This window comes from Perissodus microlepis, chromosome 11 (genome assembly GCF_051167445.1).
Source record: "Perissodus microlepis isolate ML-2025 ecotype Zambia chromosome 11, ASM5116744v1, whole genome shotgun sequence".
In the NCBI taxonomy this organism is placed as follows: domain Eukaryota; kingdom Metazoa; phylum Chordata; class Actinopteri; order Cichliformes; family Cichlidae; genus Perissodus; species Perissodus microlepis.
This window is the reverse complement of record NC_140471.1, coordinates 17,273,056-17,287,489: the sequence shown is the minus strand read 5'-3', so window position 1 is coordinate 17,287,489 and position 14,434 is coordinate 17,273,056. Positions and strand designations below refer to the sequence as shown.

General features: G+C 41.6%; 1 protein-coding gene across 2 annotated transcripts in view; it reads right to left on the bottom strand.

Annotated features, from left to right (window-relative positions):
- Window positions 1-14,434, bottom strand: part of oxr1a (oxidation resistance 1a) — a 167,429-nt gene that overhangs the window by 77,114 nt on the left and 75,881 nt on the right. For both annotated transcript variants that reach the window (XM_084942749.1, XM_084942751.1), the window contains exon 3: window positions 12,098-12,294. In XM_084942749.1, coding sequence (XP_084798875.1) covers window positions 12,098-12,294 — 197 coding nt within the window. The remainder of the gene's footprint in view (window positions 1-12,097; window positions 12,295-14,434) is intronic.

The window sequence follows — 14,434 nt, the reverse complement described above, 5'->3', positions numbered from 1 at the left end:
TCAGATATCCCAATTAAGGTTTGCAAGAACAGTGTGATTTGACTGCTTCTGGTGCTGCTCAGTATAAATGCAGCCCTTTGGGCATGCTGTTGTGAGGCTTTTCTTATCAACATGCAGTGTAGACTGTGCTACCCTGTAGGCACAGCTGCTTTCACAGGATTAACTGTCAAAGTTCTTGTACAATATTACCCAAACTGCCTTAACCCCTAGTGTGTGTGCAAAGACTGCTGTGTGTGTGTGTGTGTGTGTGTGTGTGTGTGTGTGTGTGTGTGTGTGTGTGTGTGTGTGTGTGTGTGTGTGTGAAGTGCCTTGTTCATGTGGCTGCATAGCTGTGAATAGGAATTAAACTTTCAGTTACCTGCACAGAGCTCTGCTTTTAACAATGGCTTTGATAATAAACTCTATTATAACACTGAATATAGAATATCTAAACATATCTGTTTGAACATGAAAATATTCTAAGCTAACTAAGCAAGGTTTGTAGTTTTTGAGTTTGTAGTTTAAAACTGGGTTAAAACACGACCAATCGCCAACTCTGCATCACATAAAGTTGCAAATCTCTTTAAATCTTGTTATAACCTTTGGATTACACTGCACATAACCAATCTCTGAAGACAATGCAGATGAGGACAGAATTATTACCCCACCTGATACTAATAGTCAGTTGTGCCTGCAGTCGTTTGTTGTAGTTTCCTGAGCAATCCCAGCCGATTCTTCTTTGGCGAATCTCTCAGTCTCTTCCAGATTCGACGGTCTTCTGGCTTGTTCTTAGTCTTCAGTTCATTCCACAGATTTTCAGTGGTATTAAAGTCAGAGTTAGAGGTAGTTCTTCTCAAGGAACAACGCATGTTTTAGGGATCCAGTTTTGCTGTTGACTACTTGAGGTTTTCTTTCAAAATCTTCACATATTATTCCTTCCAACTTGAAGGAATTGAAATTAAAATTCCCAGTTCCAGATGCACTGAAGCATACCCACAGCAAGATACTGCCACCTCCTTGTTTCACTGTCGGGAGGGTGTTCTTTGGGTGGTACACCTCTCCCTTCTTTCTTCTAACATTAGCTCTCTCTGGCCAAAGTTCTAGTTTTGTCTCATCTGACCAAAGGACGCGATTCTAGTATGGATAGTCTTTCTCCAGGTTGTTCTTAGCATACTTCAGTCTGCAGGCTCACAGTCAGCCAAGTCACGACTGTCGACTCTTATTGACTCTTGACTTATATTGTATTTATATCTTGGCAGTTGTTCTGGGATCTTCAGACACATCTCTCACTAGTTTGCTTTACAGTCTTTGAAGACTTCCTACTTCTGCCAGGCCTGTTCTGTACTGTGTGGCTCTCTTTGAATTTTTTGATGATACATCTCACTCCAGTTCTTGACATTTGGAAAAACTGTGACAACTTTATATATCCACCTTCTACTTTGTGAGCATCCACAAGTCTTTTTCTCATGTCTAAGCTAACTTCTTTAGTTTTTAGTAGTTTCTGACAGGTCAAACTCTTGAGGTTTTAATACTGGGTGTAAATTGGAAGAAAATCACAAGTTTTAACTTGATTTTACAAGCTTTGAGTGTTACAGAGTTAAAGCACATCATTGCACAGCAGCGGTTTGTGCTATGGTTAAGAAATTTTCAGTTTTTTTTCCAGCTAATAATACTGGTCTTGGTCATTTTGGGGTTTTTTTTGTTTAATAACTCTATTATTGTCAGAGGTGGTAAATAATGAAGTACAAATACCTTGTTACTGTACTTAAATAGAAATTTCAGGTATCTGGACTTTACTTGAGTATTTATTGTCTGACAACTTTTTACATTTAGTCCTGACATTTTTAAATAAATATCGGTACTTTCTACTTCTTACATTTTCAAAACTGGGTTGTTACTTTAGGTTTCACTGCAGGCCATCAAACATCGAACCAATTCGAGCCTGAGCATTAAAGCATAAGAGGCAATCCTGTTTGCGTCGCACAAAAAGATATGAAAGATGCAAAACCATGTGCCAAAGTCAGAAGTTAAAGTGGGCTGGTGTTTTTACTTTTTGGCAGAGCACAGGAATGATTGCAAGTGTCCATAAGCTCCGGTCGCATACTTCAGCATCTCGCTAGAACAAGACGAGTGAGCATAAAGGGAGCAATACTTTTTATGTGGCAGGTAATTTCAAATGCAACGTTTCTATCAGCTTAACAACCCTCAGCAAACACACAAACTGTTTGTGTGCAGTTTGTCACACAGTGTGTTGCTAGCTAAAAGTCCAGTTGCTGTATTTCACAGGAGGAGAAAAGACATAGAGCCAACTTCACTCAGAGATGGAGAAAAGTAAGGAAGACAGGACATGAGAGGAAGAAGAGAGGTTAGATTTAAAGGTAAGGACTCTCTCAGTGGTATTCCATAAACTGGATATGTAAAGCTTACATGTAAGTCCTCGTGTTTGTAAATCAGATATTGGGTCTGTACATGTGACATTATGCTTTTTCATATTGTGAAACAAACTGAGGAAGACCAACTGTGTTATTTAATTCATCTGAGCCACTACAACTGATTTTAGGATTCCCTCACCTGCTGAATCCCATTTTAACCCCTGACTGCGCACAAAATTTTGAGAGAAACTTTCAGTTTCATAGGTGGTAGAATTTTGTCTTCACCTGTATATCTAGCTTTACACTACTTGGTGTGAAATGGCTAGCCTTTTAAGAGATCTTCATATTGAACATGGCTAAAAAAATAAGAATTCATCTCCTGTTTATTTAAATGACTTCTTTTACCCAGCCAACAGTCTCAAACCTGAAAACTCTGAATATGCCAGCTGTAGTTCCACACCAAACATCTGCATGACTCACATCTTTCCACCTCTTCCATGTTTCTGCTAATTCAGTGGTTCCTAGGAAGGATAAACACCGATCTCTATAGTGAACATGCAGTGTCAAACAAGAGTTGGGAGATGCTGAGGAGAGAGAAAACTTGAAACCCTGAAAAAGGCAGAGAACGAGGCTGTGTGGGAGGAAGTGAAAGTAAGACACTTCACTGGATTTGCAGTGGGGCTAAGCTGCCTTCTGGTTCTACGTGACCGGCCTATACCGCCAAGGCAGGAAGGCTTGAGCTTATCTCAGCGCACACAAGCAGCACCGGTGGCAAAAGCACCCTGGCATGGCTGTGGGTGCTGCTGCCAGAGCGTGACCGATGGCTCTTACTCTCCCTCTCTCCCTTCTCATTTTAACGGTTATTCTCTCTAACAAATGTTCATCCAATCCCTCTGTCATTCTTATTCACTCAGGGGAGAACATATAAAGGTTCGATACTGATGCAAAGCATAGTGGCAACTTACACTTAAGGTGGATTTCATAGCAGAAGAGTGTCCTCCTTTGTCCTTATAGTCTGCATCATACATGGTCTGTAATAACAGCTCAGCAGTGAGTAAGCAGGATATTTCCATTTGTCTGGTTTAAAGTTTGACTCATCTTTATGAAATGCAATTCTAATAAAACAAATGTTGCCAAACTCTCTTTCCAGACCACAAATACTACATCTGGAGTTCTACAGCAAACTAATAGAATGGTTATATCAACCTAATCTTTACAGAAATGTATATCAGACAGATATATGACAAACAGCTGAAGTTTACATCATACCTAATGTCCATTTGCACTGAACACATTCATGTCAAAAACAGTGAGTCTGAAGTCACCTCTTATTCACCTAAAATGGAATAAGTGGCCATTAGGCAATTATTTGAAAGCAGGGACTCAAAATTGCACCTTTTTAGTGAAAATTACATGTCTGACACATGAACCACACTGTACTCACTAACTATGCTCACTTTTCATCTTTTTTTTTCACAAATATAAAAGCTGTGTGGATTAAAAAAAATGTGAGACCCAGTGGAAGAAACGAGTCAGATCATTGATCTCACATCTGCAGCTGTTTCAAGATGCTGCTGCACGACTGCTAACAGGAACTCGTACAAGACAGCATATAACCCCTGTGCTGGCCTCACTGCACTGGCTGCCTGTGTCTTTTAGAGTTTATTTTAAAATTCTTATGTTTGTTTTTTAATACTGTCCCAATCTTGCCCTGCTTTACCTCTCTTCTGGTGTTTAGGGCTTCTTCACCCCTACACACCCTGTCGGTCCTTTAGGTTAGCTGACCAGCTACTCCTGGAAGTACCGAGATCCAGGAGGAAGCTTAGAGGGGACAATCTGAGTACAACATGTGAAGAAGCAGAAAAATCGCTGGATGCAGAGAAAGCACTGATGCTAATGTAGAAGTCCAGGTATTTAGAAAAATGGACTATAAACTGCAAACTTACTTCTGACTGCACTAAAAACTTTCTGGAAACACGCTACCCCCTGGTGGTGAACATATTAAAACAGGTAAATAAAAGGAGTACCTATACTGGCATATCATTTGACACAATAAAAGTTATCCTCCTGCATCTAAGATGTTCACCTCTCGACTGTTGGAAACGATGTGACCATAGAAACGCTGGGTTTTACATGGTGATAAGAAGCAGCGTCCTGAAAATGTATTTATTCTGATCTTTCCTGATGACAAAAACAGAGGAGAAATATTAGTTTTTGGTATCATAAGCAGCTCAGATAATCTAATCCTGCAGATTTTCTCAAAGTCATTTTCACTCTCAAGCACTCTCATGTCTGTCATTAAGGCAGCGAGCAGCAACACCAGAAGGCAAAGGTTTGTAACACAGCACACTGCATTGTGGGAAGGATGAGACTCTTATTGCCTTCATTCGCGGCTAATGATCCATAAAAATGTTTCTGGATCAGCCCTGATACCAAGTCTTAGCATCTTCTCTGGTTGTAATGGATGCTTTTTTTCATCCTGTCTCCCTCCCCCTCACCCCCAACAGGCCGTGGCAGATTGCTGTCCCTCCCTGAGCCTGGCTCTACCAGAGGTTTCTTCCTGTTAAAAGGGAGTTTTTCTTTCCCACTGTTGCCAAGTGCTTGCTCACATTGATTTGATTGTTGGGGTTTTAATCTGTATTATTGTTGGGTATTTCCCATACATATAGAGCAACTTCAGGGGACAGTTGTTGTGATTGTACTATATAAATAAAACAAAAAAATGAAAATTGAACTGGTCAAAAAAAAACCCTTTAGATCCAGATGTTTCACAACTATGGAGCATAATAGGAGCAACAAAACATGTATCAATGCATCCCAGGGGCAAGTGGGGATTATGGAATTTTGAGTTCCTCGTGGTCAGCAGGGGCTGTAACTGGTAAGAGCAAAGACAAAAAGACAAAGGAAAACAGCTGACTTTTTACGCAGTTTTAATCAGTTGATCGCCCACCAGTAACACATATAGTCCCTTGTTCCCATTGTTCTCTGTCATCTTGTTCTTGTCAGTCAAGCTTTCCAACATTACACATAACAATAATAATAATGTGTTCGTCCCTGTAGGGAAATTATTCCTTTGCATTTAACCCATTCACCCAGTGAAGCAATCACCATCCACCAAATGCAGCGCCCGGGAAGCAGTGTGTAGAGACAGTACCTTACGGTAGGCTTTCAGTGGATTCGAACCCCCGACCTTCCGATCATGGGGCAACCACTCTACCTACTTGTCTTTTGTCTTGTCTCTATTTGGACTCTTTGATTCAATGCCAACTTTCCTGTCTACCACTGCATGTCTGAGACTACAAGTTAGAATTTTGGACTGCACAATCTTGGGAGTTCCCCATTACTCAATTCACAAATGAAACAGAATGCTCCACTACACTGCTTTCATCTCTTTTATCTCTCTTTTCTAGTTTCAGAAATCCAAGTTTGTCCCATTTTACTAGAAAAAGAGCAAAGGGGATGTCTTAAAGAGCCTTGTGTGTAATTGCCACCGTTGGCTACAGTCCGGATGTGTAAACACAAGAGATGTGCCACCTGAGACAATTACATCAAACACAGAAACCAAGAGTGACACAAGTATAGCACTTGCGGCGCTGGCTGTAACTGTCAGCCGCTGTAGTGATTAGCTCCTCCTGCTACATCATGCTGTGACTATGCTGCTGCTGCTGGGGACTGGGGAAAAACTGTACTATTTTCAAGGACAACTGCTGTAGCGATGGCTTTACACACAAACACAAGCACAAGTAGTAAAGGAGCAACAGGACACCAGCTCCAACGCTCAACCCGACACGTCCTTCGATCTTGTGAATAGCTGCTAATGGGATTCTGACCGCTACACCAACTCCTCCCCCTCTTCGACCCTCCAGTGAGAATCCAATGAATAACTAACAGGGGAATAATCAGTCAGAAGGTGGCGGTGGCAGGGTCCGCCGCTCTCGGGGTGTTAGGTTACGCCGCCACGTGCACACCCGCCTTGTTTATTAGCATTTCCTCTGTCAGCTCCCCTCGATACAATGCTATGCCGGCAAAGTCGGGCCTCTGCATCTGCCTGCAAGCCGCTAGTGCTCACCGAGGTGTGCACAGCAGCATTCGAATAATTTCACACAGTTTACCTTGTTTAAAAGGAAATTATTCATGATGGATCCTGATGGGAATTCAGAAACAGGCTCTGACTGACTGCTGTGATAGTCTGATTGTTCCCCATCAATAATCAATAGAAAACTAGTTTATAACGTAGCACACTTAAACCAAAAACAAATCTAAAGATTCAATTGTAAATTTAGAAAACACTGATGATAATTTTTGCTTTTACCAAAGTTGCATACCAAACCCTCTATGAACAGGTCCGGTTTTAACTATTGTAGGCAACGGTCTGCTCATATGTGCTTATATGTGCATGAGCACAAGTTTAGCTGTCTCAGTTGAGAAATTAAGCCAGACTAGATCGTAACGTGATAAAATGCCCCTCTCCAGCACTTCAGCGGCGGTTGGTGCCACAGTTTGTAGCAATCTGTTGTGGAGCTGTCCGTCTGTCTTTGAGACAGATTACCCTTCTGCCAGTACCCCCCGGTCAGAAACACAGGAAATACATTAGGGCATAACAAGGTAGAGACTGTGAAGACAGAGAGAGTGAGACATGGGGGGGTGGTTGGAAAAGGCGGGAAAGCAGAGGAGACACTGGGGAATAAAATGGTAGAAAGAGCAGAAATAACAGGAATGGGGGGATCCAGCTCTCCTCTTAGAAGCCATTAGGTGCGGTGACATGCTGTGCAGGGCTCTGCCTTTGCGTCCATACAAAGATGCCTTATAGCCATAATCCGTCTCCATATTTAACTTGAGACGGTACACAAACATAGGCAGAGTCAGACGCATGTGTGCTTCCATATAGGCACGGAGCGCCTGAGTCAGCCCCGGAGAATAAAGAGATTGAAGAGCACTTGTACGGCAATGAGAGCACAGTGTGATGAAGCAGTTTTCGCATGCGCTTGTTGTAGGCAGGAACACGGTAAGTCATCCTTAATGAGTCTACAGTCGCGGGGACACAAGGTTCATCTCCTGTTTGGCATTCTCTCGCCAAGCTCTGGAGTGCAGGCTCGAGGCTGGCTATAATGATGTAAAGGTCAGACGTGGCAGCAGGACTAGGAGGCTGTCAGACGGAGAAGCCGGGACTCTGGGGAGAGCTGGTGTCAAGTGTCGTTCCCTCAAGAATCTTTCCTTTGCCTCTCCTTTTTTTTCTCCTTTCATTTCCTCTCTATTGCCAATCTTTCCACTTGTTCCCTCTCTTTAGTTTTATTTTCTTCGTTATAGCACCAATCATTTCTCTTCCTTTCACTTCCTTTTATCTTGTTTCCTTTGCCTTCTTTTCCCCCCTTTTCCCTTCTTTAAATTTCCTCCTCAGTCGTCTCTTTGCTTAGCTTACCCCTTTCACATCTTATATTTTCCTCCCTTCCACTTCCCCCTTCCTTCATTAGCCGTTTCTTTGTTTTCTCCTACCTTCTCTCTTCCTTTCATTTTTCATTTCCCCATTCATTCTTTGTTTGTGTCAAATTTCCTTAGCCTTCTCTTCCATCACTCTTCTCTCCTTCCCTATTTATTCTCCTGTAAAACCTGTTCATTTCCTTTCTTTTCATTTTTCTTTTCCATTGTTTACCCATAGTTTCTCTCCTTTAACTTCTTCCTCCCTTTCAGTGTTTTCCTTTCCTTTACTCCCATTTGCCTCTACCCGCTTTCTGCATCCCATTCCTTTCTTTTTCCTCACTTCTCTTCTTTTCCCCTCACACTCCTTTCCTGCTTTTGCCACTCTCTTTTCTCTGTGTATTCCCCTCTCATTTTCCCTTTTCTCTTCTTATTTCCTTGTCTTTACTTCTTTATTCTCTTTTTGTTCTGGTTACACCCTTTTTTCTCCTTCAGCATGTATGTAGAGTTATACATTTATCCATCAATTCTTCTTGAGCAAATCATGTACTGAAATGAGCAGTCTGAGCAATGGCTGATCCTCATCAACGTCATGTCTGGATGCTGCTCGCTCTCTTCTCGTTCTGAGTTACAGGATGCAGCAGTGACTGTAGCACTTTTAATTGAAGAACACCATCAACACTTACCCTCGGAGGTGGCGTCGCCTTGGTAGGAGGCTCATTGGCTGGGTTATTAAAACGTCTGTTGTGAATCTGCTATGTGCCTCTAATGACAGGTCTGTCTGAAGCTTGGCAGACAAGCGCAGCGAGTGGCCTGCCACATTATTGCTATCCCATTAGAATAAATTAGCATGATCATCCCTGCAGGAGCAGCCTGGCCTGGGTTTAAAAATGCCCCAGGGCTCCACATCCAATCGCGATAAGAAATAGAGAGATGGGACAGTCGATCATCAATGTCTCATTATGTGATCCAGCTGTGTAAATGACTGGCAGATGCAGTATTTCTGTAGTCATGTGAAAAGTCGGGCCTTGATCTAATTGTGGTTTATCTAGGACAACGCTAGCCAGAGCAAATGATTAACTGCTATGACTCATGCTTTGGAACCTTGTACAATTTGTTACTTTGTAGTTAAAAGCCGTAAAAGCACAATAAGTCACGGTCGCATTTCATTTTATGGTTGAATGACTGTGACTTCCGACCCTGTGCTTTTACAAAGAGCCAGCAGCTGCCATTGAATTGGCAATGGATGACAAGAGCGGGCCGAACTGTCAACAGCCAGTCCACCTGTGTGGCCAAGCTTTTATCCCACAATTTCCTCTATTGATTATTGCCGACTGAGATGATGGATCAGTCCGTTCTTCGCTCAATGCCCTGCTTAAAGCAGCGGCGTCGATGTGTGATCACTATAGAAAGTTCACTGGTGTGGCACCAGTAGAGCGGCACCCTTGAGCCAAATCGTGCCTGCTCAGTGGTGCACTGCGACCCTAAAGTGGCACGGTCCTGCAGCAACTCAACTCTAAAGCTGTCCTCTCCCTGCAGAACAGCCACCGCTGCTGCACTGATTTACATGATTAATCAGACTGTATGCTCAGCCATGAAGTGAAATTCAAATGTACCAAGAACTCTAATAATAGAGCTGCAAGGGCATCAGACTAGAATTGCCATCGTACAGTTGTATGCCTTTGCTTGGTGCAATTTACATCCACGTTTGTCTAGATTTGACCTTTGCTGTTTTGGCTATAAAATGTTGTAGCTGCATAAATGTTTCTGTGAAAGTTTGTTACAACCAGCTAATGAATGTGCAAAACTGTGTGAGGTCACAGTGACCTTTTACCTTATCCCAAATCATTCACTCCTTCACTACTCCCTACTCCTACAGATGAGAACAGAATTATTAGCCCCAGCTGTGTATCCTTTTTTCTGGATAACAGCCTGAAGTCATTTGATGTAGTCTCACGCTTGCCTCCTGAGCAATCCCAGCACGTTCTACTTTTGAGAATTTCTAAAGCGTCTACTGGCATGAACCTTGGTCTTCAATTCACCCCACAGATTTTCATTTGGATTCAAGTCAGTGCTTTGTGCAGGCCAGCCAGTAATGTTCACTTTGGTCTTCTAGAGGTAGCTCCTGTCCAGGAGCGACATATGTTTTGTTGGTTGTTGTCAAGCACACAACATAAGTCACTCACAGCAACGACCCAATTTTGGTGCTGACTGCTTGGTTTCTGTGACCAAAGAGTTTCGTGTCATCTGTCCAGAGGACGCGTTCCAGTAAGCATAATCTTTCTCCAGGTTGTCCTTAGCGTACTTCACTCTGGCTTGTAGGTGTCTCTTCTGCAGAAATTGAGGTTTTCCTGGTCTCCTACCTCAGAGACCCTTCCTGTGCAGCATTTTATTGTCTTCTTTGAGACTATAATTCCCGACTTGGCTAAGTCATTCATTCTTGTGTTGGCAGTTGTTTAGACACATCTCTCATCAGTTTTCCTTACAGAGTCTTTGAAATCTTTGGCGTCCTACCTCTGCCAGGCTTGTTCTGCACTATGTGGCTCTCTTGATGATATGTCTCACTCCAGTTCTTGACACTTAGAAGCACTGTGATAACTCCATATTGTATATTCTGTATCTATATATGTGTATATGTGTATATATGGTGTATTTATGCTTATATCCTTACTCTCATTCCCCTTAATGTATCTGTAACATGCAACTTCTTTCGGTGCTTTGCTACTGGAAACTGAATTTCCCGGAGGAACCCACCCGAGGGATTAATAAAGTTTCATCTAATCTCTCTAATCTAATCTAACTCTGTATATCCATCTCCTGCTTTGTGAGTATCAATAATTTGTTTTCTCAAATCTAAACTGATTTCTTTAGTTTTTGCCTTGATGTTTTCTAGAGTGACAGCTCGAACCTTTGCTGAAGTTTTTATACTCTATGCTAATTGGAAGATAATCCAATTTTACAGTAAGTTATTTTTGCACATCAGTGGTTTGTGCTATGGCTCAATAAAAAGCTCAGTTTTTCAGGGGGCTAATAATACTGACCACACAATACAGTCCATTATATAAAAAGTGATGTTCTGAAGAAATTCTCTGTTGTATTGTATAATAGTTGTTGTCCAGAAGGCTACTTGCTGTTAAAGGTAGCAGTAGCCATCTTATTGCTACTTCCTGTTTTCTTATTCATGTATTTTATGAAAGCCATTTAATCCATTCAGGTAAACAAAGTCGGGGGAGTAAAATAAGTAAAATATCATCATTTCAATTATTATTCTGAGCTGATCAATAAACATAAGAATCTGGCAGAGTCCTCAGTGCTCTCTGCTCTGCCAGGTGATTTTAAGTGCCAGGCAAGGAGCTTTTTAAAAAGTCAACGCTCACTTTGTCTTTCGGTTTTAATTTCTCCTCTACATTGCCTTCAATTTCCATAAATGCTACTCTTGTTTCCATGCTTTTTTTCCCTCACATATACATGCCCTTAATAGCATCGTATCACTGAAATTTACATACCCAAGGATTGTGTCATTTTAATTGCGGTATTATTAAAGTGAACTAAAATGTCCTGTTCATATATTTATACACTTTTCTCTGAAATTCCTTCTGACATATTTGGAGCTTTACATCACTTTTTTTTCCTGCTCCTTCAAATCTGATTCCACAGCTACGGATAACTTCATCAGCTTGCTACATTAAACATCGAGTCCAAAAGCAACAATAACAATGTATTTGGATTCGGTATGACTTGCTTTAAAGCACACATTTGAAAAAAATCAAATAAAGCCAGAATAAGGAAGTGTGAAAGGGACTGTGAAATAAAAGTAGAACAGGCCTACAGCAAGAAATACCTCGCAGATCACACTTCCACCTTCTAACCTCAACCCAAGCAGCTTGTGAAGTAAATCTCATCAATGAAGTGAACAGAGGATGCACCGCATTCATCAGTTTGGAAATTAGTTTAGCTCACACTCATTTCATTATCTCCAAAAAGTCAGCTCCCTAAAGGGCACTAGTACCAACCCACTGGCTGACACAGAAAGAGAGCCACAGCAGGCAGAGCCACCACCACCAGAAATAGAATTCATCACAGGAACAACTCTCATCAGAGCCACATGATTAAAAATTATGTGAAGGAAATGAATCAGGAGTTGTGTAATGGGGAGAGCATCTGAAGAGGTGACAAGGGGAAGCTAAGCTGAGTGAGAAATGCATGTCAGCAGCTCAGACGGTGCATTTTAATGCTGACTCAAGTAATAACTGGACATCAAATTCAGGCGAAATGTTCTCCACTGGCACACAGAGAGACAGGATCACAGCCCCAGCCCCTGTGTCATTTACCTATGGTGTAGCCTCTCTTCAGCTCGCCACACCGGGGGCTGCGGCGCTGGGAGTTGGTGGTGTTGTTTTCCTGCACCGCGAGGACGGTGGTTGTCTTGGCAACAGATGGCGCAGCCTTGTTGAGGGGCGAGGCGGGCACCAGTGTCGGGGAGAAACCTTGACTGGCAATATCCACCGACTGAGACTTCTTCTTCAGTCTGCAGAAGGGCAAACAAGGAGAGGAACGTGTTATTGCTATATTCACATGGTGTATGGATGAAAAGGCAGAGAGTGGACAGAGAAAAGATGAGTGACCTTCATCGTTCCAAGGGCGAGGGGATCAAAGCACATTTAAATCTGAGGCGGTTAGCTGTCACTGCGCTGTGTCACAGAAATGTAATTGTGCAAGGCAATTTTGCAGCGGCAAGGAAGTTGGTTGAAAGAATCAATAGGCTAATTGCAATCTTGTTAAGGGTGAATTTATTAGCATTGCTCTGCTTGCCCAGTGTAGAGCTGTCTCTACTGTAAAAAGGGATTAAATGGTGGGATATTGGAGGAGTACAGCGGGAGTCCAGAGCTCAGGAAACAGCGAGTAACAAGCTGCAAAAGAAAAAAATCAAGTAGAGGGTATAAGAATTTACGGAGGTGGAAATGCTTTTATTTCATCTAGAATATACTAAATCCTTTTTCATCCTTTTTCATATACTAAATCCTTTTGCATCTGTTTAACCAAAACACCCCTGGACCATTCACAAGTGGCAGAATTCTGCTGCAAAGATTTAACATTAAACAGCTCTAATGTAGCTCCATTTCACTGGCCCATCATCAACTTTAGATTTCATAATTAATTTTTAGAGAGCTGCTTAGTCTGGTGGCATACATGACATCTTACATTTAACTAGTTCTTAAAAGCCCTGTAACGAGGGCTTAAAGCTCTAGCACACGTGTCTTGGAAGCCACGGTTCACAAACTCAGATGTGCTTTCACTTTTGACTTGTGGTTGGGATGCCTCATGATTCAGCAGAATTAAACACCAAATCAATTTAGTAAATCTGTTTAACTGGGCAAAACAAATCTGTAAGAAACCACTGCCTGTAATCCCATTTACTTATAGCTTTGACTAACTGGGCCTGCTTGGGCACAAATCTTCATCATCACCCTGAAGTTGTTCTTTTTGATGAACCACTTACTGTGTCCATCCTCACTGGCACCTACATGAATAGATGGATGTATGTGACTGGTTATTTTTTTTTTACTCGATACCTCCATATTTACACTGTTGTCTGTCACATCAATTCAATTTAATTTAATTTGCATAGCCCCAAATCACATCAACAGTAACAGTTGTAAGGTAAAGAACCTACAAGAATAAAGAGAAAACTCTAACAATTAGATGACTCCCTATGAGCAAGCACTTGGTGACAGTGGGGAGGAAAAACTCCCTTTTAAAACCAGGCTGTAGGAGCAGCAGCCATCTGCCCTTTTGACCTCCTCAGACTGTACCAATCTTCTCCATCCACTTGGAGATATATATGTCAGGCTGTACCAGAAACTACTAGTCAGATTGACTGGTAGTACTCCATGGATATCTGGAGAGACCAAAATAGAAAGGTTTTTTATTCCCTTTGTTAGCCATGTTGCCCCTCTGCTAATATCTAATCTCCTCTGTTGAAATGAAAACATTTTCTCAATCTCATTAGCCAAGCCATGAGATGGGAACTTTGGGTATAAACAACATTTTTAATAAATTGTATGAACTTCTAGTGCTAGCAGACTTGCCAAAATTTGCCAAGTAAGCTAGCAGGAAGTTAGCTGGGAGTGCTAACTTTGTATTGATTAAAATTGTTTGTAATTCTAAAAAAAAAAAAAAAAAAAGGCCTAAATGGGGAAATGAGCATAACAAAAGAGAATGCAAAAAATAAAGAGTAGCCCTTGGTGTTAACATGACTACACCACCATCTTGGCTAATACCTAAAGATGCAACAAGCAGACCTTGTTGTCAAGCTACATAGCTAATCTTAGTCATGTAGCGCATTTGCATTTTGTAAAGTAGTTTTTCCTCCATTACCACACTGAATTCAAATGGCTAAACAATTAAACAGAAGCTACAGTGCAACATGTAAAACTCTCTTTTTCAGTAAAAAGCTTACAAAAGTTGAATGCTTATGTAAAGGGCATCAAAAGGCATGCACTGGCTGAGGTAGGTCAAATATAATCTGCCTACAACAACAACAAGTCAAAGCCTATTAAAAGGCTGATGAGATCCCAGGTTTGGGTTTTACATTTATAAATGAGTTAACTGGGCTAATCTGAACAGGTAATCCCACAACACTCAGCAGCAGGTTTATCCACTTACAT